The sequence below is a fragment of the Entelurus aequoreus genome, linkage group LG12 (genome assembly GCF_033978785.1).
Source record: "Entelurus aequoreus isolate RoL-2023_Sb linkage group LG12, RoL_Eaeq_v1.1, whole genome shotgun sequence".
NCBI lineage: Eukaryota > Metazoa > Chordata > Actinopteri > Syngnathiformes > Syngnathidae > Entelurus > Entelurus aequoreus.
In genome coordinates, this window is record NC_084742.1 from 27611048 (window position 1) to 27631622 (window position 20575).

General features: G+C 41.8%; 1 protein-coding gene across 1 annotated transcript in view; it reads left to right on the forward strand.

Annotated features, from left to right (window-relative positions):
- efnb3b (ephrin-B3b) overlaps nt 1–20048 on the forward strand; it is a 159879-nt gene extending 139831 nt beyond the window's left edge. Inside the window, exons 4-5 of the mRNA XM_062065385.1 lie at nt 7061–7120; nt 16794–20048. Of these exons, the coding sequence (XP_061921369.1) occupies nt 7061–7120; nt 16794–17227 (494 nt within the window). The 3' untranslated portion in view covers nt 17228–20048. The remainder of the gene's footprint in view (nt 1–7060; nt 7121–16793) is intronic.
- Nucleotides 20049–20575: the final 527 nt, after the last annotated feature.

The following is a 20575-nucleotide window of genomic DNA, read 5'->3' on the forward strand; positions in this document are numbered from 1 at the left end:
AACTTATCTAAACAATATCCAGTGTTGTGGTATTTCAATTAACTGAAATCCAGTGTGCTGTGGGGCCCCATTGTAGTGAATCACGCTTGAGCCATCATAAATTAATAAAATCTTTATTAGACACGTAAACAATGTGATAAAGAACATTTTACATCAATCAAACTAGGGATCTAGATATCTGGTCAGGACACTCCTCACTCTTTTGCCTTCACCTTCATTGTCCATTTGTTTTTGGTGACTTTATATAGTCTGGACCTAGACCAGGGGTGCTCACACTTTTTCTGCAGGCGAGCTACTTTTCAATTGATCAAGTCGTGGGGATCTACCTCATTCATATATATAATTTATATTTACTTATTTATGAACTATATGTTTTTGTTAACAAGTTAAAGGTGTTTAATGATAATGCACGCATGTTTAACACATATAGTTAATATTGTTAATAAATTAAAGGTGTTTAATGATAATACAAGAATGTTTAATACATATAGTTAATATTGTTAACATGTTAAAGGTGTTTAAAGATAATGCAAGCATGTTTAACACATATAGTTAATATTGTTAACAAGTTAAAGGTGTTTAATGATAATACAAGCATGTTTAACACATATAGTTAATATTGTTAACAAGTTAAAGGTGTTTAAAGATAATACAAGCATGTTTAACACATATAGTTAATATAGTTAACAAGTTAAAGGTATTTAATGATAATACATGCATGTTTAACACATATAGATTCCTTTGTTTCATGAAGACAAGAATATAAGTTGGTCTATTACCTGATTCTGATGACTTGCATTGACTGGAATCAGACAGTGGTGCTGATAACGTCTGCATTTTCAAATGGAGGAGAAAAAAAGTCCTCCTTTCTGTCCAATACCACATGAAAGTCGTTGGTGTTTGGCATCTTATTTGTCCAGCTTCCATACTCCTTTGTATACACTTTACAAGAAATACATTGGCGGCAAACTCCGTAGCTTGCTAACTTGTGCACGCCAGCTTTCTGAGACTCTTAGCGCAGGCAGGATGAAGCAGAGCTTTTATTGTGAAGGCAGGAACTGTGCAGTCGGTCTTCGGAGTTTTGACGACAGGTACGGCGCCAGAGTCTGTTGAAATAAAAAGTGTTTCTCGCCTTCCTGTCGGTAATTTTTTCTTAATAATGAGCTGGCAGCAGCCAGCGTCATCTCAGAAGACCCTCGGGTGCCGTGAATGTCAATCAAGTGACGAAAGTGACGTCATAGTGAAGATTTATGATCGTTAATTTTTAGGACTATTTTTTTAATGCCTGGCTGGCAAACGACTGACACACCCTCCGCGATCGACCGGTAGATCGCGATCGACGTAATGAGCACCCCTGACCTAGACTTTGAGTTTGCGACATACATAGCAGACAATAACTGATACAGTCTGCTTTGCCAGTCCAAATGCATTCGCAGTTTTCCTCGACGGCCAGGTAATACAAAGCACACGCTATCATTTTTATCACATCCACGGGAGCTTGCATTCTCGTTGTCTCTCCTTCGACAAATGAACAACGTTTTTCGCTAAGTAGAATCACAGCTGACCTGGCCGGACATTGAAAAGTTATCTTGCCGTCTGAGAAGTGTTGTACCCAAAATAGCTGCAATCGCTTTTTCTTAATGTATTCCTATGTGATTTCCACAAGCGTCTGTACATGTAGGAGGAGAAACACTGGGCATGTCTGGATGACTCGCCTCCATATTTCCAGTGGTTACCTCCGAGTTACGAAACCGCTTTATTATGGAGCTGGCTGTAGCTCGTTCTTTCTGACGTCACTTCCTGTGTGTGCGAGGTCTTTCTGGCGTCACTTCCTCTCCGAACTCAGTTTGTAAACGATCAATGAGTCCATACAAAGCTAAGTGCCGGAGATTCAAGGATTGAATGGCAAGAAAATTGTCCGAGGAGGGGGACCTTAAACGCTGGTTTAGTGTGGCTGAAACGGGGCTTAGGCTAAATAATGATTCGTTTAAGGGGTTAAACGACTTAGTGTAGACATGGCCTTAGTGTAGGGTGAAAAAAAAACTGACCTGCACATTCCTGCACATAATAGCCATCTGTCCTTCACATGACCCCGCCTCCCTCCTCCCCGACGCTCAGTCGGCGTTATCGTTATTTGTGTATTGTGTCGCCGCTATCAACCCGTTGCATCAGCAGAGTCGGCAGAAATACTCTGCCGGGCTCTTTTGAATGACAATAACGCTTGCTGTCACACGGCAACGCAACTTAAATAAATAACATATCTAAAAACACTCCGCTCTTGAAATGCAGCCAATATTTTGTTTGAGTTCCCCTTTTCCCCGCTGCTCACTCAAACACCACCTCTGCCGCCGCAGCTCTCCACATCTTCGCTCCGTCTTGCTGCCGCCGCGGCTTAAAGGTCACGTCGATGTTGTTTGTCAACTAAATAAAGCATTGCTGCGACTCCGCAGACACACGTGCACGCCTGGCGTCCACGCACTGCCTTGTCCCGGCCTATTTCATCGCACATCTGTCCCAGCCTGCTCCTTGTCAACCTCGCTCACAGCTCACCGTCGATGCAGGCCGCTGCGCCCCTGAGCTCGCTACACGCTGGACGTGTGGAGTAAAGTCTGCTTTATATTACTGTGTCGAGACTAGGCCTGGGCCGATCTTCGATAAGCCAATTAACTGGACGACAAATGAAAATGATGTCGGTAAGTTGGCCAGCCTGGTCAATCGCCGTGGTGCGTGCGTTGTTACGGGTTACAAGAGCGGCCACTCTCGTGCATCGGTCTCAGCAGCTGCGGGTGTTTTTACCTCAAATAAACGGTAACAATGACCCGCTGAAAAAATCCCAAAGGTTAGTATTACCGTATTAAATTAAAATAATCGAAAAAACGTGATTGATAACCACATGTTGATAAAATCATAGAGACCAACTAGCGTTAGCTTGCTAACTGGATTAAATGCTAGCATGTAGGGTTGTGCGGTATACCGGTATTAGTATAGTACCGCGATACTAATGAGTCATATTCGGTAATATACCGCCTCTGAAAAGTACCGGTTTCTTCCAAGGATCATCCCTGCCGGACGAGGAATAGCTAAACATGCTCCACTACATACCGTAGCTCACCGGCGTCAAAATGTAAACAAACGCCATTAGTGGATCACACCTAACATCCACTGTAATGATACCAAGTACAGTAGCGTATCTAGTCGATACTACTATGATTACATCGATATTTTTTGTTTTTAGAACATCTTTTGTTTTTTTAAAATGTATATTTATAAACTCGGGAATTTTGTCCCTGGACACATGAGGACTTTGAATATGACCAATGTATGATCCTGTAACTACTTGGTATCGGATTGATACCCAAATTTGTGGCAGCATCCAAAACTAATGTAAAGTATCAAACAAAAGAAGAATAAGTGATTATTACATTTTAACAGAAGTGTAGATAAAACATGTTAAAAGAGAAAGTAAGCAGATATCAACAGTAAATAAACAAGTAGATTAATAATCCATTTTCTACCATTTGTCCTTAATAATGTTGACAGAATAAGAGAATGATAAAAGACACAATATGTTACTGCATATGTCAGCAGACTAAATTAGTAGCCTTTGTTTGTTTACTTACTACTAAAAGACAAGTTGTCTTGTATGTTCACTATTTTATTTAAGGACGAACTTGCAATAAGAAACACATGTTTAATGTACCCTAAGATTTTTTGTTAAAATAAAGCCATTAATGCAATTTTTGTGGTCCCCTTCACTTAGAAAAGTACCGAAAAGTATCAAAATAATTTTGGTACCGGTACTGGGACCAAAATATTGGTATCGGGACAACACTATTAGCATGTGTTGTAGATACCGTGGTATTTCCGTTTCAAGGTCTTCCAAATAATGCCGTGACGTGTGACGGTGTCAAACAACAACTTGATGTGTAGTTTTTTTGGCGCTTTAGCGTTGGCCGGGTTCTGAAAATAAATTCCATCTCCTAGAATACTCTACGCAGTGCGGGACTGGCAAGGTAGGGGCGTGGAACGCCGTGAGCAGGAAGTGAAGTGTGTTCGTCGTTGATGAGAACAATTGTTGTTTTCGGACAAATCATCAAAATCCATCCATGACTATTTGAGTTACACTACTGTTCAAAAGTTTAGGGTCAAATTGAAATGTCCTTATTTTTGAAGGAAAAGCACTGTACTTTTCAATGAAGATAACTTTAAACTAGTCTTAACTTTAAAGAAATACACTCTATACATTGCTAATGTGGTAAATGACTATTCTAGCTGCAAATGTCTGGTTTTTGGTGCAATATCTGCATAGGTGTATAGAGGCCCATTTCCAGCAACTATCACTCCAGTGTTCTAATGGTACAATGTGTTTGCTCATTGGCTCAGAAGGCTAATTGATGATTAGAAAACCCTTGTGCAATCATGTTCACACATCTGAAAACAGTTTAGCTCGTTACAGAAGCTACAAAGCTGACCTTCCTTTGAGCAGATTGCGTTTCTGGAGCATCACATTTGTGGGGTCAATTAAACACTCAAAAATGGCCAGAAAAAGAGAACTTTCATCTGAAACTCGACAGTCTATTCTTGTTCTTAGAAGTGAAGGCTATTTCACAAAATTGTTTGGGTGACCCCAAACTTTTGAACGGTAGTGTATGTTGCCAACAAACAGACAAACAAACCCTGGCAAAAACCTAACTTCTTCGTCAGAGGTAAGAAAGCTTGCATTCTGCAAAGCAAAGCGCACCACTTTCGTCTCGGGTGTTTCCAAAGAATCACCAAAAAACACAGCGCAAAATACAAGTAAACTGGGTGGATCTCGCATGAGATGAAGGTGGGCGAACCATCCCTCAGTGGCCTTGTGGTTAGAGTGTCCGCCCTTTAGATCGGTAGGTCGTGAGTTCAAACCCCGGCCGAGTCATACCAAAGACCATAACAATGGGACCCATTACCTCCCTGCTTGGCACTCAGCATCAAGGGTTGGAATTGGGGGTTAAATCACCAAAATGATTCCTGAGCACGGCCACCGCTGCTGCTCACTGCTCCCCTCACCTCCCAGGCGGTGGAACAAGGGGATGGGTCAAATGCAGAGGTTATTTTCACCACACCTAGTGTGTGTGTGACAATCATTGGTACTTTAACACAAACTTTAAGATCAGAGAAAAAACAAGATAAATGAATATAATACAGTACATAAACACAAATGTAAATTGCCCAAATCCGTCATCATAAGATCCAATAATAATTCTTTAAAAATCCCTGAAGAAAGCTAACAAAACAAAACACTCTGTGGAGCATAAAAGCATTTTTGCAGTAAAGTATTTCACATTTCACATACAAGTTTAGTTTTGCATCATCGTAATATAATTTTATGATAACACACCAGTTTTGTACACAGAAAAACAGCAGATAATTAACATAATATGAATTTAGTGCTCAGCCTCAGACTGTCGCAGATTTTTCAACTGGTGTTTTTTTCCCTGTTTACAAGTGGCGTAAACATTAACAACAGGTGTGAAGTGCAATTTAAAATCTAACTTCTCGAGCCTTTTTTGATGAAAAATCATCAATTACGTCATCGTACGAAATCTGTTGTGCAACTGTTTGATTGATGCCGATGATGGCAAGTCCAGAGAGATGCTCCTGTAACATCCAGGATCTCAAGTGCCTTTTAATAAGCTTTACTGTTTCGCCCGTCAACCAACCGGAGTCACGTGAGTCACGTTGATGACACTTTTTTTTCATTTGTCACATAACCTAATTAAATAGGTATAGCTATATGGGTCGATTTTAATTTTAGGAATGAAATACAATTTATTTGGAAGCAGTTTGTGTTGTGGGCCCCGCGACCCTCCTCCTTGCCAAATTGTCTCTTCCCGTGTTGCCAATTTCGCTAAATGTGTGTCTCTAATTCTCTTGCCAACTTTGTTTCGTAAACAGCTCCTAGCGACAAATCTAGCGACTTTTACCGGTGTTATTGGAGACTTTTTTTCTGTGTTTTGGAGACTGAGGCGAAAGCACAAAGCAGGGTGCTGCCGTAAGTTCATCCCCTGTTCCAAAGCTCTCACAGGCGGTCAGCTGGTGCTGCCATGGTGCATTCTACTCTTACTGGGAACTCTAAAAAAAACAAAAAACGTACTTATAGAAACGAGCGGCGGTAGTCTATAAAACTGGCGAGATTTGTTTTTATTTTAAATTTTTTTGCGTTCGCTTCGCCCTAACATTGCTTGCACCCTGAGCGGTCGCCCACATTGCCCATAGCAAATGGGTGGGGGGTTAATCATTAATCATTTTGCAATGCAGTCTGCTGAAAATGATGGAAAGCGCCACTCTACATAGCAACTGACGCTGCGGTCAAAGTCAGAATTGCCACAAAACACATTTTAAGATATTTATCACTCTATACTGCCGTCTGGCGGAAAAAGTGGATAGTTCACCCCAAAATTTGTCACGTTTCATGTGTCATGTGAATCCTCTTCCAACTCTATGTGTGGACTAACTCAATAGGCGGCCCGCTCATCTTGTCTAGTCTCACTCCTGTCTTGCGTCGCCGATTGTCTCCCGCACGCCGTCTTGCGGTGTCCAGATGGCCTCCAATCCAAGAAAACCTCTCCTTCTGGAAGCGTCTTCTTCATCGGCGCCACCACTCGTGTGTAACCAAGTGTGTGTTTGTGTCACATCAGTGCACTTTAATCACCATTACTGAGGGCTAGCGAGGCAGATGGGCTGATTTAGCGAGCTGCAGATTACAAGCCGTTCTGGCGTTGCGTCGAGAAACACAACTCGGCGACCTCTCGTCGTTATCCCGTTCGACCTCACTGGATACATTTCAGTCCAGTTTGGCTCACCATAGAAAAGTCTGGAAGGGGAAAATCCTGATCTGGCTTGTTAGCTGCTACGTAATCGTCGAGGAGTTCAAGAGTTTTGTTCTTTGTCTTCATCTTTGCCTATTCAACCCATCATTGGACAGCAGTGTGTTTACCTCTATTATGGATTATTATATTATGATGTACCTAACTCTGGAAGTGAAGCATTTATCTCCAACTGACTGTCCACCCACTTACAGGTCCATACGGGCTGCCTCCCAAGAAGGAGACGGCGGGACGCTCCACCAACAGGAACTCAGGTAAGCAGCAAATGGACATGATTCAAGAGACGGATAGAGGAAATGAGAAAAGGCTTGTAGACGAGGGAGTCGGGAAAAAAACAACAAAATGCAGCAGGGAGGGAGTGTTTAAAAGAAGGAGGGGGCGACAGATGGAGGATGTGCAGCAGTGACATCTGCGGATCTCTCGATTTAATTCCATATATTTCCTCTCCATCCTTCTCCCTCGGAGCGAAGTGCCGCAGGCGTTCAGTGGATGGTTAATAGCTACATTGGGCGAAGGACAAAAAAGATAGATAGAAAGATGGGGAGGAAGAAGAGAGGGGAGGCAAGGAGCCAGGGCGAGACCAGAGGCAACATTGGAGAGAGTTATTACTGTCATTAGATGCCGCAGCCTGGCTGGGAGAGGGAGGGGGGCTCGGGGTGGGGGCCACATCAGCGGTGTGATGGAGCAGACAGAAGGGTGAGGCGCACCGGGGGGAGGAAGACGAGAGTAATTGCCAAGCGAAGAAGAACAGGCAAAACAAAGTACTTTATATTTAACACTTAAATGGGACCTATGATGAATTGTGTTTTTCTGACTCATAAATGTTACAATGTTGGATACGCATGCTAAACAATGTCAGAGCGTTAAATCATAAGGTGCACACAGTATTAGATGCCCTTGTTGCCGGGCTTTTGCACTTGTGACGACACAACACAGTGGAAGCACTTACCCTATTGTTCAAACTTTTAGGTGCACCTATAATCCTTCCATTTTCTCAGAAATCGACAGTGCCAATGCGCCTAATGTACGGATTTATTCTGGTTTTGCTTCCCTCGAAGCAATTTTAGTTGGTAAAGTGTGTAATGATAAGTGTGACCGGTAGATGGCAGTCAAACATAAGATATACACTATATTGCCAATAGTATTTGGTCACCCATCCAAATGATGAGAATCAGGTGTCCTAATCACTTGGCCCGGTGTATAAAATCAAGCACTCAGGCATGGAGACTGTTTCTACAAACATTTGAGAAAGAATGGGCCGCTGTCAGTGATTTCCAGCGTGGAACTGTCATAGGATGCCACCTGTGCAACAAATCCAGTCGTGAAATGTTCTTGCTCCTAAACATTCCAAAGTCAACTTTATTATAAGAAAAGTGAAGAGTTTGGGAACAACAGCAAGTCAGCCACCAAGTGGTCGGCCACGTAAACTGACAGAGAGGGGTCAGCGGATGCTAAAGCGCATAGTGCAAAGACTTTCTTGCTACAGAGCTCCAAACTTCATGTGACCTTCCAATTAGCCCACGTACAGTACGCAGACAGCTCCGTGGAATGGGTTTCCATGGCCGAGCAGCTGCATCTAAGCCATACATGACCAAGTCCAATGCAAAACATGGGATGCAGTGGTGTAAAGCATGTTGCCACTGGACTCTAGAGCAGTGGAGACACCTTTTCTGCACTGATGAGTCACGCTTTTCCATCTGGCAATCTAATGGACCAGTCTGGGTTTGGAGGTTGCCAGGAGAACACTACATTTCGGACTGCATTATGCCGAGTGTGAAATTTGGTGGAGGGGGAATTATGGTGTGGGGTTGGTTCTTCAGGAGTTGGGCTTGGCCACTTAGTTCCAGTGAAAGGAACTTTGAATGCTCCAGGATACCAAAACATTTTGGACAATTCCATGGGATGGCACTTCAAGTTCATATGTGAGTAAAGGCAGGTGGCCAAATACTTTTGGCAATATACTGTAAATGTGGACTTCAGACACCCCCTGTTCTATAAGTGACACTAGCAAGTACAGGTTAGCAAGCAAGCCCAAAACGTTGATGTTTCATTGAGAAAATAGAAAATTACACACGGTGCTCAAAAATCTGTTAAATTGTTCTAATACGACTTTGGTAAGCTACAAAGCCGCACCGCATGATTGATTGTCGGAGCTTTACGGCTACCGTAGTCAGACGTGCTGTGCTTCAACATACGGTATTATTAAGGTGTTTGTATAAGGACCTCGAAATTGCAGCTATTAGGAGACATATCTGGCGTTTTTGTTTTGCAATATTATGCAAAACCAACTTTTGATGTGTATATGGCAGGGGTGGGCAATTAATTTTTACCGGGGGCCGCATGAGCTACCCGAGCACTGCTGGAGGGCCACATCGACAATATTTCAATTAAATTTTGCTCAATATTATTTTTGATATATACCGTAAGATAAATAATAATAATAATAATAATAATAGTAATACTTCAACATAGTGTGTGTAACAGCATTCCATGACTAATATATATAAATTAACATTAATAATAAATGACAGTAAAATAAGCACACGTATGACTGAGGAGTCATAGTGTAACTTTGTGTGGTGTTTGAGTTGTCCGACTTTTTGTGTGGCCATAAACGCACCAGTGGTTTAGTGCTATGCGTGTTGGTGACAGATGACAAGTTGGTTTTGGCCTGGTTTCTACGGCAGAAAATGACTAGTTTTTCGAGATAGAATTGTTTTACTCATGTTTTTGGTGTGGTTATGTCCGAATATAAACAGTTTTGTTCAATAAAGTGATCGATATAATTCCTGTCCTCGAAGCATCTCGATAGACGTTACAATAATTGAACGGTGTTCAATTGAACGGTGTTGACGAACACCATTAGGGCCGCTTGTTGTCACTGTCACTCAAAGTTGCATTGCAAAATTACATAGAATAAATATGTTTATTTTGTTTAGAATTCAGATGGGATTTGATTTGGTGCGCGGCATATATACTTGCTGCGCGCAGCGGACGCTTGAGCAGTGCGCAATTGCGCAGGCACGCACCTTAGGTGAGGGGACGTTGCTTTGCAGTTCATGTGTTGTTGAAAACACGCCATTCCTCATCAACTTTTCTCTTTTTGGCGTCTCGGGTGTAAACCGTGCATCACTTGTCGCTGCATGTGCACCTTCACTCGCAGGTTACACACGGACACACGCCCATAAATAATACTTTTCAAAATAAAAGCAGCACAGTTGTATTGCGCGCAGGACATAGATGTTTTTTCAACTTTATTTTGTAATTGCAGTTGTTCACATTCACTCACAATCACGCACACGTCCACATGGAAGTAATACAAATAACGATTTTCAAAACAAAAGCAGCACCGTTGTATTGCACACTCGACATAGATACTTTTTAAAATGTATTTTGTAATTTATAATTGGCCTCACGCGGGCCGGATGCGGCCCGCGGGCCGCAGAATGCCCAGGTCTGGTATATGGGATCTGCATAAGTCCTGAAAATTTGCACACGACCGCCATTGTAGTCTGCGCCATAGTCAATAAGCTTCTTCTTTTTCTCTATCTTCTTTTTGTATGGCATTCATCTCCCGCTGTTGCCATTTTTAATATAATGTAGCCTAAAGTTTTAACTTATATCTGTCAGGAGATTAGTTACGGAAGCGCTAAAATCTACCGGTACAACAAAGATGACGGGGAGAAGATGCTGTAGAAGTGGAGCCACGTAAATTAGACAGCCCACTAAACAACGTATGCTGAAGTGACAGTCAAAAACCTTGAAGATGGTCTGTAAAACATAATCTATGCAACATTTTGACCAAAGAACCACCATTACATGTTATGTAGACTACAAGGAAGTGTTATAAAATAAGACAAAACAATCTTAATATGGCCCCTTTAATGCGCCTTATAGTCCGGTGGGCCCTATAGTCTGAAAAATATAATATTTAGACATTAAGTAAAGCTCTAAGCCAGAGGGGGAGGAGTTTCTTCAGTAGACTCGAGAAAAGGTAGCATAAAACATTATCTATAATATATATTTTTAAAAGATAAATTATGATAATTTTGAAGAGAAAATATGTAATGTTTAGGTGTGGCGACTCCAGGATGCAGGGACTTCAGGCACGTGCAAAAAAATAAGCCCTTTTTATTAGGGCAGCTGGGAAGTGCACAAGGAGCAAACCTAGGTATGAAATGCAAAGCAAAGGACAGTACTGGCATACGAAGCATCCTGATGGCTACTCAGGGACAGGTAAGGGAGCTCGCACTCAGACCAGAGGAATTAAGGCAAAGAGGAAATAGGAGCACTGGACAGAAAATAATACGGAATACAATAAACTAATCATCACTGTCATGTGAGATCATGACATGGTGGGACATGATTCCTTTTGTAGTCAGGGGACACCTCACAAAAAATATTTTGGACAGACTCAAACAATGGGTTATTAAAGTGACTTTGGAGCAAAATGTACACAAAATTTACAACAAAGCATTTCCAATACATTTTATATAGACCACAAAGAAACGTTTTAAATGTATAATAACATCTTTATTTTTTGCTATAGAGTTCTGCATTGCGAAAAAATTTCTTTTGCAATTTCAATCTAATTTTTGTGACTTTGACATCTTGGAACCTTTCATGTTTATTCCCCAGCCACTTCATTAGATGTTCATTAGAGCACAATCTAACATGAGCTGCATCAAAAATGTTGCCCTTGTTAAGATAATGATGCTCTGTTTGACAGTAAATTTAACAATAATTGTGAAACTACGCATTATTACTGTGCAAAAAACGATGTTTTTAAAACAGCTCTTGTGTTGGATGTCATTGGATTGTGCGGGTGTAGTTTTGTTTAAATTCAAATTATCTAACAAGGTTTTTTCTCTGAACGATGGATTTAAGGTCAGCCCGGTATGACCGCTTAGAAATAAAAAAGAAACATAGTTGCATGTGATTGGTGGGTCAAAAAAAGAAGAAATAAAATAGGTGCGGATGTGATGGAAGAGGGTTTATAATGCAGTGGGCCAGTGAAAGGTGACAGTCATAATGGAGATGGAGAGCGAGGGATGTCAGTTAATGGAGGGAGAAAGAAAGCCGGAGGAGACAAGCATTAGCACTTTGCTCGCCCTGAGTCCTGCACAACGGGGCGCACAACCGTACGTGTGTGTGTGTGTGTGTGTGTGTGTGTGTGTGTGTGTGTGTGTGTGTGTGTGTGTGTGTGTGTGTGTGTGTGTGTGTGTGTGTGTGTGTGTGTGCGCGTGTGTGTGCGTGTGTTGCCGGTTGGTGAGCTCAGCGCAAGGTAGGTCATTACTGCTCCAATAAAGCCAAGATGGAGAGGGGAAGCAGGATGATGCGTGCCAAGAATAATGTTCCACCAATCAGAGCGCTTTATACAGCAGGAACTTGCATTTAGGACTTTAACCAGTTTGCCACATGCAACTCGCACGACCTCGCATCATTCACCTACAACTTCCTGAGGAAAAGACAGCGAAGGCTTTCGGGCTTCAAGGAGCCACAGGGCAAGCTGCAGTATGAGTGTGTGTGTGTGTGTGTGTGTGTGTGTGTGTGTGTGTGTGTGTGTGTGTGTGTGTGTGTGTGTGTGTGTGTGTTTGTATGGTGTGGCTGGGGCGGTCAAAGCCCAGTAAAGTGGTTCTGGTCACAAGGCCCGGTGGTAGCACTAAGTAAACACTGTTGTGAGGTTATGTGTTACCTTGATTACACACTGTGGCTTTACGAGGGCCCCAAAGTTAGGGTGCTGAAAAGCGGTTACTTTGCAGAAATACAACTTATGCACAGCTTCAAGAAATCCACAATATTAGGTACACTTTGTAAGAGAAAACATACAACCTTTTTTTAACATGATAAAAAAGATCTCTTTCACAAGGGTGACCTGGCCAAGAGGTCAGCAGCACATGTCACAGAGCAGTTACAGAAAAGTGATAAATTAAGACATACATTTTCAGATGCATAAAAGCGAACTGTAAAAAAATAAAACAATTAGGATTTACACATTTAAAAAAACACAGGCACTGTGCAGACGTTCCACGCTGTCTGTCCCTGAAGATAGAACGGAGGGCTCCAAATGGAAGTAGTTCAGAGAGTTTCGTTTATAATGTATTGCATACCAGAGGGGCAGCAATCCTGAAAGCTCTTTTGCCAAATACAGTCCGTACACGAGGAACATTTAAAGCATAAGTATTATTGGAATGTAATGCGTAAGAGCTGTTTTTTCATTGTAACATAGTACACAAGTAGGGAGGAAATAAACCTAAAAGAGCCTTATAAATGATAGTATCAATGTGTATATCTCCGTGCGCTCAGTGAAGATAAGTCTGATTTCACATACAGTTAAGTTGACAGTGAGACAAGGACAGTCTGTAACAAATCTCGCTGAATGGGAAATAGTGTCCAAGGACTGGTGGTATTTAAATGAAGCACTAAAATAAAGCACGTCTCCATAATCAATTACAAGCAAGAAAGTCGCTGTCACCAATTTCTCTCTGACCTTAAAAGAGAAGCTGGTTTTATTTCTCAAAAAGAACCCAAGCTCTCTTAAAATGGGCTTTAAATAAAAGCTCATGGTCAAAAGTAAAAAAAACAAAAACAAGTACTAGTGATATAAAACCTGCTCTGTAGGGTTTTCTTTTGATGTTACAATATTTGGATTGTTTTCCGCTAGCACCCTTGAATGAGAGAAAAACCATGAGCTTGCTTTTATCTGTATTTAAAACCAATTTAAGATCAAATAACTGAGCCTGGATGACATCAAAAGCAGACTGTGAAAACTCAAAAGCCTGAGTGATGGAGGGTAAACAGCAATAAATAATAGTGGTGTCTGCATAAAAATGGTACACTGTATTTGACAAATTGTTACAAATATTATTTATGTGGATGGAAAATAAATTGGGCCCCAGCACTAAGCCTTGCGGAATTCCTTTGGTATTGTCCAGTAATGAAGAGGTTGTCCCAATAACCCTCGGTCCACAGACAAAAGAAAAACTAACAGGATGTTAGCTCCTGTAGGTCCTCGACACTAGACTCTAATTTTGTTTGTGGCCCCATTTCGGACTCCAGTTGTCCATCTCTTCGTGCTTCGAAGTTTGCGGCTTATAAAGATGACTACATGGGTGTTATTTCATTCCTAGGGGGCTTTCTTAATGTTAAAAAGACATATTTATAAGGTTGTACACATGTTTTTATGCTGTAGTTATAAAATATTGTTATATAGCATTTAACAAGTTCTGTAAAGATTTATATCTACTATAAATAACCACGCATGAACAATAAACAAAAAGACTACATTGACAACTCCAGTTAATTTGAAGCCAATATGTTCAATAGTCTTGTGTTTTTCTTCCAGATAATGTGCAAAGTTTATATGAAAAGGTAAAATAAAATACCGTATTTTTCTGACCATAGTGCGCACCGGTTTATAAGGCGCACTGCCGATGAATGGTCTATTTTTGATCTTTTTCATATATAGGGCGCATTAAAGGAGTAATTTTGTATTTATTTTTTTCTAAATTGAAGACACTTCCTTGTGGTCTACATAACATGTAATGGTGGTTCTTTGGTCAAAATGTTGCATAGATTATATTTTACAGATCATCTTCAAGTAGCTTTCTGACAGTCGCTTCAGACTGTTTTAATGACATTCAGACTTCACTTAAATCAATAACGGAGCAGCATCTCCTCATCCGAAAACAACAACTACAATGTGTCCCGTGAAAAACCGTCCAACCGGAACTCTCTAATAACTAAAGTTCCTTCGGTGAATAATATAAACGCACTATACCGGTATGTTTTAGCGCTTTCATGGCGAGTTTACTGACAGATATAAGTAAGAACTTTACATACATTATATTAGAAATGGCAACAGCGAAGGATGAATGTCCCATAACAAGAAAATAGAGAAAAAGAAGAAGCCTAACGACTACGGTGTCGGCACGGACAATTCTTCAGGATTTATGCAGATCCCAAATACAGATCAGCAGGTACCAGAAGGTAAGAAAAGTTGCGTTTGCATAATATTGCGAAACAAAACGCCAGATAATGTGTCTTACCTTACACACACACAATAATAATACTCGTATGTTGAAGCACATTACAATCCTTCAAGCGGTGCGGCTTCATAGCTTACTAAAGTCATACTAAAATATTTTGATAGATTTTTGAGCGCCGTGTGTAATGTTTTATATTTTCATTGGAACATATACAATGTTTGTGTTGTTTACTTGGGTCATATTGCCATCATATTGCAGTCTAAACGTATGTTTTATGTTTGACTGTCATCTACTGGTCACACTTATCATTACACCATGTACCAAATAAAATTGCTTCGAGGTTGGTAAGTAAAACCAGAATTATTCCGTACATTAGGCACACCGGGTTATAAGGCGCACTGTTGAGTTTTGAGGGGAAAAAAAGATTTGAAGTGCGCCTTATAGTCCGGAAAATACGGTAGGTTGATAGATACAAGGGGAAAGAAAAGTATTTGATATCTCCTACCACAGTAAAGCCAAAACTGCAAAAGTAAACAAAACACAATACATGTGCAAAAACTATAAAAAAAACAAATATTCTTGACTCCAATATAAACTTAAACAGTACGGTAGTTTTAGAAATACGCTGTAAATCTGTCACCATGATGGTGTTTGAAGCGATGCTAAATTAGCGATGATCTCTATGGGCTTTTGAATAGATGCAGCCATGATGCTGCTAAACCAAACTAAAACTATTTCAAAGGACATGTTGACTCACCGCTGTATAGAATTTTAGCAGAGACAAAGTATTATTGTATCCATGAGGCAATTCACTCCGTTAACGAACAAGTGTTGATGATACTACTGAAGTAACCAATCGCCATCATTATGTGGCCCCCCCCAGTGGTGTGGCCCTTAAAAACAGCATATACGAAAGGTTTCAAACTCATTTTAGCTCAGTTTAGCTCATGAAGGAAAATATATTCCCACGTGGACCAGACTGGTAAAATCATGGCAAAATAACTTGAAAATAAAGACAACTTCAGATTGTTTTCTTTGTTTTACTTTGGTCAAAAATAGAACAAGCTGAAAATGTACACATTACAAATAATCCTTAAAAAAATTGCAGTTTGAAAAACACCATGAAGAACACAATGAACTTAGAAGTTGTCTCAGTGTTTTTACAAAGCCATTAAACTTTAAGCATTTCCTGTTTAGCATTCTCATGATGGCCTTGAACCGCCACATTGGTGAAATCCACAACTGCCACAACACATTATCATCATTCAAATGTTACACTTATGACAATGATCAAAATGACACCATGATAGCCGAATTAAAGGTAACATAACTACAAACGTAACTAATGTGAACATAGTAGATTTAAGCATAAAAAATATATTAAAAACAACAAATGTAGAAACACACATTTTTACAATGGAGTTCATGGTGCGCATTGTGCCGTCAACCAACAGTGAGCGCTGCATGGAACTCTAACTACAAAAATCATGGTCATGTTGACTTAAGTCTTTGCATCTTACCGTTTCGGTATTTTATCCGGTAAGTGGATAATTTACAATTAAAGAAGGTATTGTGCGTCGCTACTGCATTAGTCTGCCACCATCTGCTGCAACAGGAGCCGCTGATTGCTTGCAAGTGTGCTGATTGGAGTAGGGGTAGCCAATCCATTGGGGGTTTAAAGTCAGTTGACACGTCATCTTTAAACAGTGTCATGTGGTGGGTTACACTTGAATTGCTATTGCGACATCCAGTGGACACATTTAGAACAGCAGTTTCTTTTATTAAAAAAAATCTGCTCATTTGTATACTTAGCAAACTCATCATAGAGTGTTAATGTATCTCATAACTGTCATGCTATTGTGTAAAGATCGCTCATCGAAACAACGTTTCTGCAGTGCTGTTGGTTGACTTCACAACCACTAACAGTAGTTTTTTTCAGGCGGGAACTCGACCCATTCAAGAGGACCCAACACCTTCGGAGGAGCCGAGGGGGGCGGCGAGAACGGCCCCTTGCAGCCATCCAACATCGCCCTCATCGCTGGCGCGGCAGGAGGCTCTGCCTTCCTCCTGCTGGTCACCGCCGTCATCTGCGTGGTGTGCTACAGGCGGCGGCACGCCAAACACTCAGACACCCACCACCCGCCGCTGTCGCTGTCGTCACTCACCAGTCCTAAGCGGGGCGGCGGCGGCGGCGGCATCTCCAGCTCCAACAACAACGGCTCGGAGCCCAGCGACATCATCATCCCGCTGAGGACGTCGGACTCGGCCTACTGCCCGCACTACGAGAAGGTGAGCGGCGACTACGGACACCCCGTCTACATCGTGCAGGAAATGCCGCCACAGAGCCCAGCCAACATCTACTACAAAGTATGAGAACTGGAGTGCATCCATCTTGCCCGTCATCACTCCAGTCCCCATCCCCTCGCCACAGCTCGGCCCGCCATCACAACTCATTGTTCATCCAGCAAAATGGAACCACGACCAAACCCAATCTCACATTGAGCGGGCTGCCAAGCGTGCATGAGGGTTCTCCAGCCCTCCCGGAACGTGGCCGGAACATCTTTGAGCCGCGCCGGATCAAGGAAACGTTCCCAAAATGCACCTAGAAGAGCACTAATGTGGCTTTTGGACTTTGAGAGAATCAAAAGACGATCGCTTAGAAAAATAAATCAATAAAAGCCCAGTTAGTGCTGAGGAACTCCCAGTCGCCATACCTGCCTAGAACCCAGCAGCCCGCCGCTCGGAGCGCCATCCAACACTCCTTTAGGAATTATTTGAACATAAGGGGAGGCGGAGGAGGCTCGGGGACTCGGCCAATCAGAAAAGCTGGGACGGACGTCAGTCACATGACCCGGCCTCTGACACTCAGAATCTTGTATATTTTAATAAGGCGTGTGTGTGTGTATGTGTGCTTTACATGGGCGTGACTGTGCTCTTTAGACTTGTCTTAAAAATACCAAAACACAAAATAGTGAGCAGATATCAGAAGAAAACAACACAAAAAAAGTTTTAAAAAAAGTATTTTTTTTATGGCTATCAACACTTATAGATGATATATATAAATATCCAGTTAATAGATGTTTTTCTTTTGTTTTTTATCGTTTTGTTATACCTGCTCTTCGCTAAAAGACGATGCCTCTGTTGCTAGACCTTTTTCTATTTTGTACAACTTACCCTAGTACAATCTGCCTTTTTTTTTTTTTTTTATTAAAAATGTTAATTTAATCCCACGTTCTCAACCCTTTACCCCCTAAGGTGTCTGTATATTTTTATAGCTTCTTGTTCTATGCTGTAGTGTTCACGTTTAGACCTTGTTTGTGGAAGTGTTGAGGTAGAGCCATCCATCTTTCTTTTTGTTTTTGTTTTTTTTAATTCCAAATGTTTTGTTTTTTTTCGTTAAAGAGTGGATGGCAGAGGGGGGTTAGAAAAAAGAACTGAAAGCGGCATTTGAATGCGAAAAAAGAGGAAGGACTGTGATGAAATTGCACACTAAAAAGGAAAGAGGATGAAGGATGCTAAAAGATGGGGTACATTCCCAAGGAGTGGAACCATGCATCACACACACACACACACGCACACACACACGCACACACATGCACACACACACACCTACAAAAGCACATGCAATCTCCCCTTGGTGTGTTACATTATTTGTGCACATACACGAATTGCCTAACAATTGCTTTCATATTACACATTTGTGTCTCTGTGTGTGTTTGTGTGTGATGGACGAGTACATGAAAACACATCTTGCAGCTTGTTAGTGAGGGCTGTGTTCAAAGGCACCCGTGTGCTTGGCAGTTGAAAAAATACTTTTGTTGTGCTTAAACATAGCTTTTACGTAAACACACACACACACACCTACAAAACGCCATGAAACCTCCTCTCGTTGTTACATAATTTGTACACACACACACACATACACACACACACACACACACACACACACACACACACACACACACACACACACACACACACTAGCCAGTTAAGGACTGCTACATCAACTGCCCCATTACCTAATACATGCTTTCATGTCAAAAATGTGTGTGTGTGTATGATGGTAGAGTACCTGAAAACACACAAACAGCAGCGGCCTGTGAGTGAGCGCTGCGTTCAAAGACATGTGTTCCCATGTGCTTAGGAGTAAAAAAGAAAAATTGTTTTGTGTTGATCAAACACAGCTTATACTGTGTATGTAAACACACGCCTGCAGACACACAGTGTTGCGTTCAGAGGCGCCGTGTGTTCACATATGTTGGCAGTAATGACATTTTGTGTTGCTCAAACATGTTTGTGGCTAATGTGAACCTGGATGGCAGTGCCACACACACACTAACACGCACACACACATACACACACACACACACACACACACTTGCACACTCTAGCGTTTTATTTGTGCGATCTTTCCCTAAGTGTGTTTTTGTATTGGTACCTAACATCAATTTGTATTAAAATGTGCTTTAATTGTCACGTTCTGCCATGTCGAGGATTTTTGTAGCCTTCTGGATTGTATTTGACGGTGATGACGTTATGAAAAGATGACATTGTGGTCGTGAATGAGGTGAGGAGGGCAGTGAGGGGGCGTGGGGGGGCTCTCTTTTGTACAATGTTGTTGTTTTTACGTCCGCCATCTATTTAAACATGCTGGGCGAGGAGCGCGTGGTAACTCGCACGCCCTCCCGAGCCCTCTTTGACAACTTCTGCAACAATTTGCAATGCTCCCAGTCAACATGACTGTGATCAGCCCAGAAATGGCTGCAACCTAAGGGGAGACAAAGGAGAGGGAGAGCCAACAACATAGACTGCATACTACATGGTATTCATCCACGCCGGACTGCCATGGTATGTCATGTTTCCACATGGATGTTATTCCTTTCACCGCTTTTGTTTGACATTTCAGCCAGTAATGAACCCATGGAGCAGGTTCGCAAGGGGGCCTGGCCCAGAATCGGTTGGCGAAAACGTGTGTGTAAATGTGTGTGTTTTTGCCAATAAGCCCGAGTGGAGGTCTGCAAAACAACGCGCAGCCTAAAAACGTGTGTCTCCTCACCTCGCCTCCTTTCCTCCTTCCTTGTCTCCTCATCACAGTGACCCCCCCAACCCCCGACACACACCTCTAAAGAGAGGAAAAGATGAGTACATTCCTGCCTTGGAAGGGAAAAAAAACGATTGAATAAAAAAATGTTTAAGCACCACTCTTTTGTCCGTGATGTGTGATTTATTGTGTGTGTGCACGTACACATCAGAGGCCCACTAGTATGTCTTTTTCTCTTATCTGAGCTATAGACTCCCCTCAGCAGGCTGCCTTTCAATGCCTCTGCTAATAGCATCACACACACACACACATTAGGTCTCCCACTGCTGTTATCAACGACTTATCAAACCTGGCTTCGTTAGTGTTGCCTGGCAACCCGTTGACGGAACTGATTTCATTCTACATTCAAGTCTTTGCCCCCTTTTTCCTGTTGCTATGGTAACCTTTAGCGTCCCCCTCCAATGTAGCCTCTATTGGCCACCATGGTGGGCTTGTTTTTTTGCTTTGATCGATGATGTGAGAGTTGATTACGTGCTGTCTCACTCACACACACACACACACACTCACACACACACACACACACACACACACACACACACACACACACACTGACCCCAACTACACAAACACCCCCACGTGTGACCCTCACTGGAATCAATCCAAACTCGACACAAAAGTAC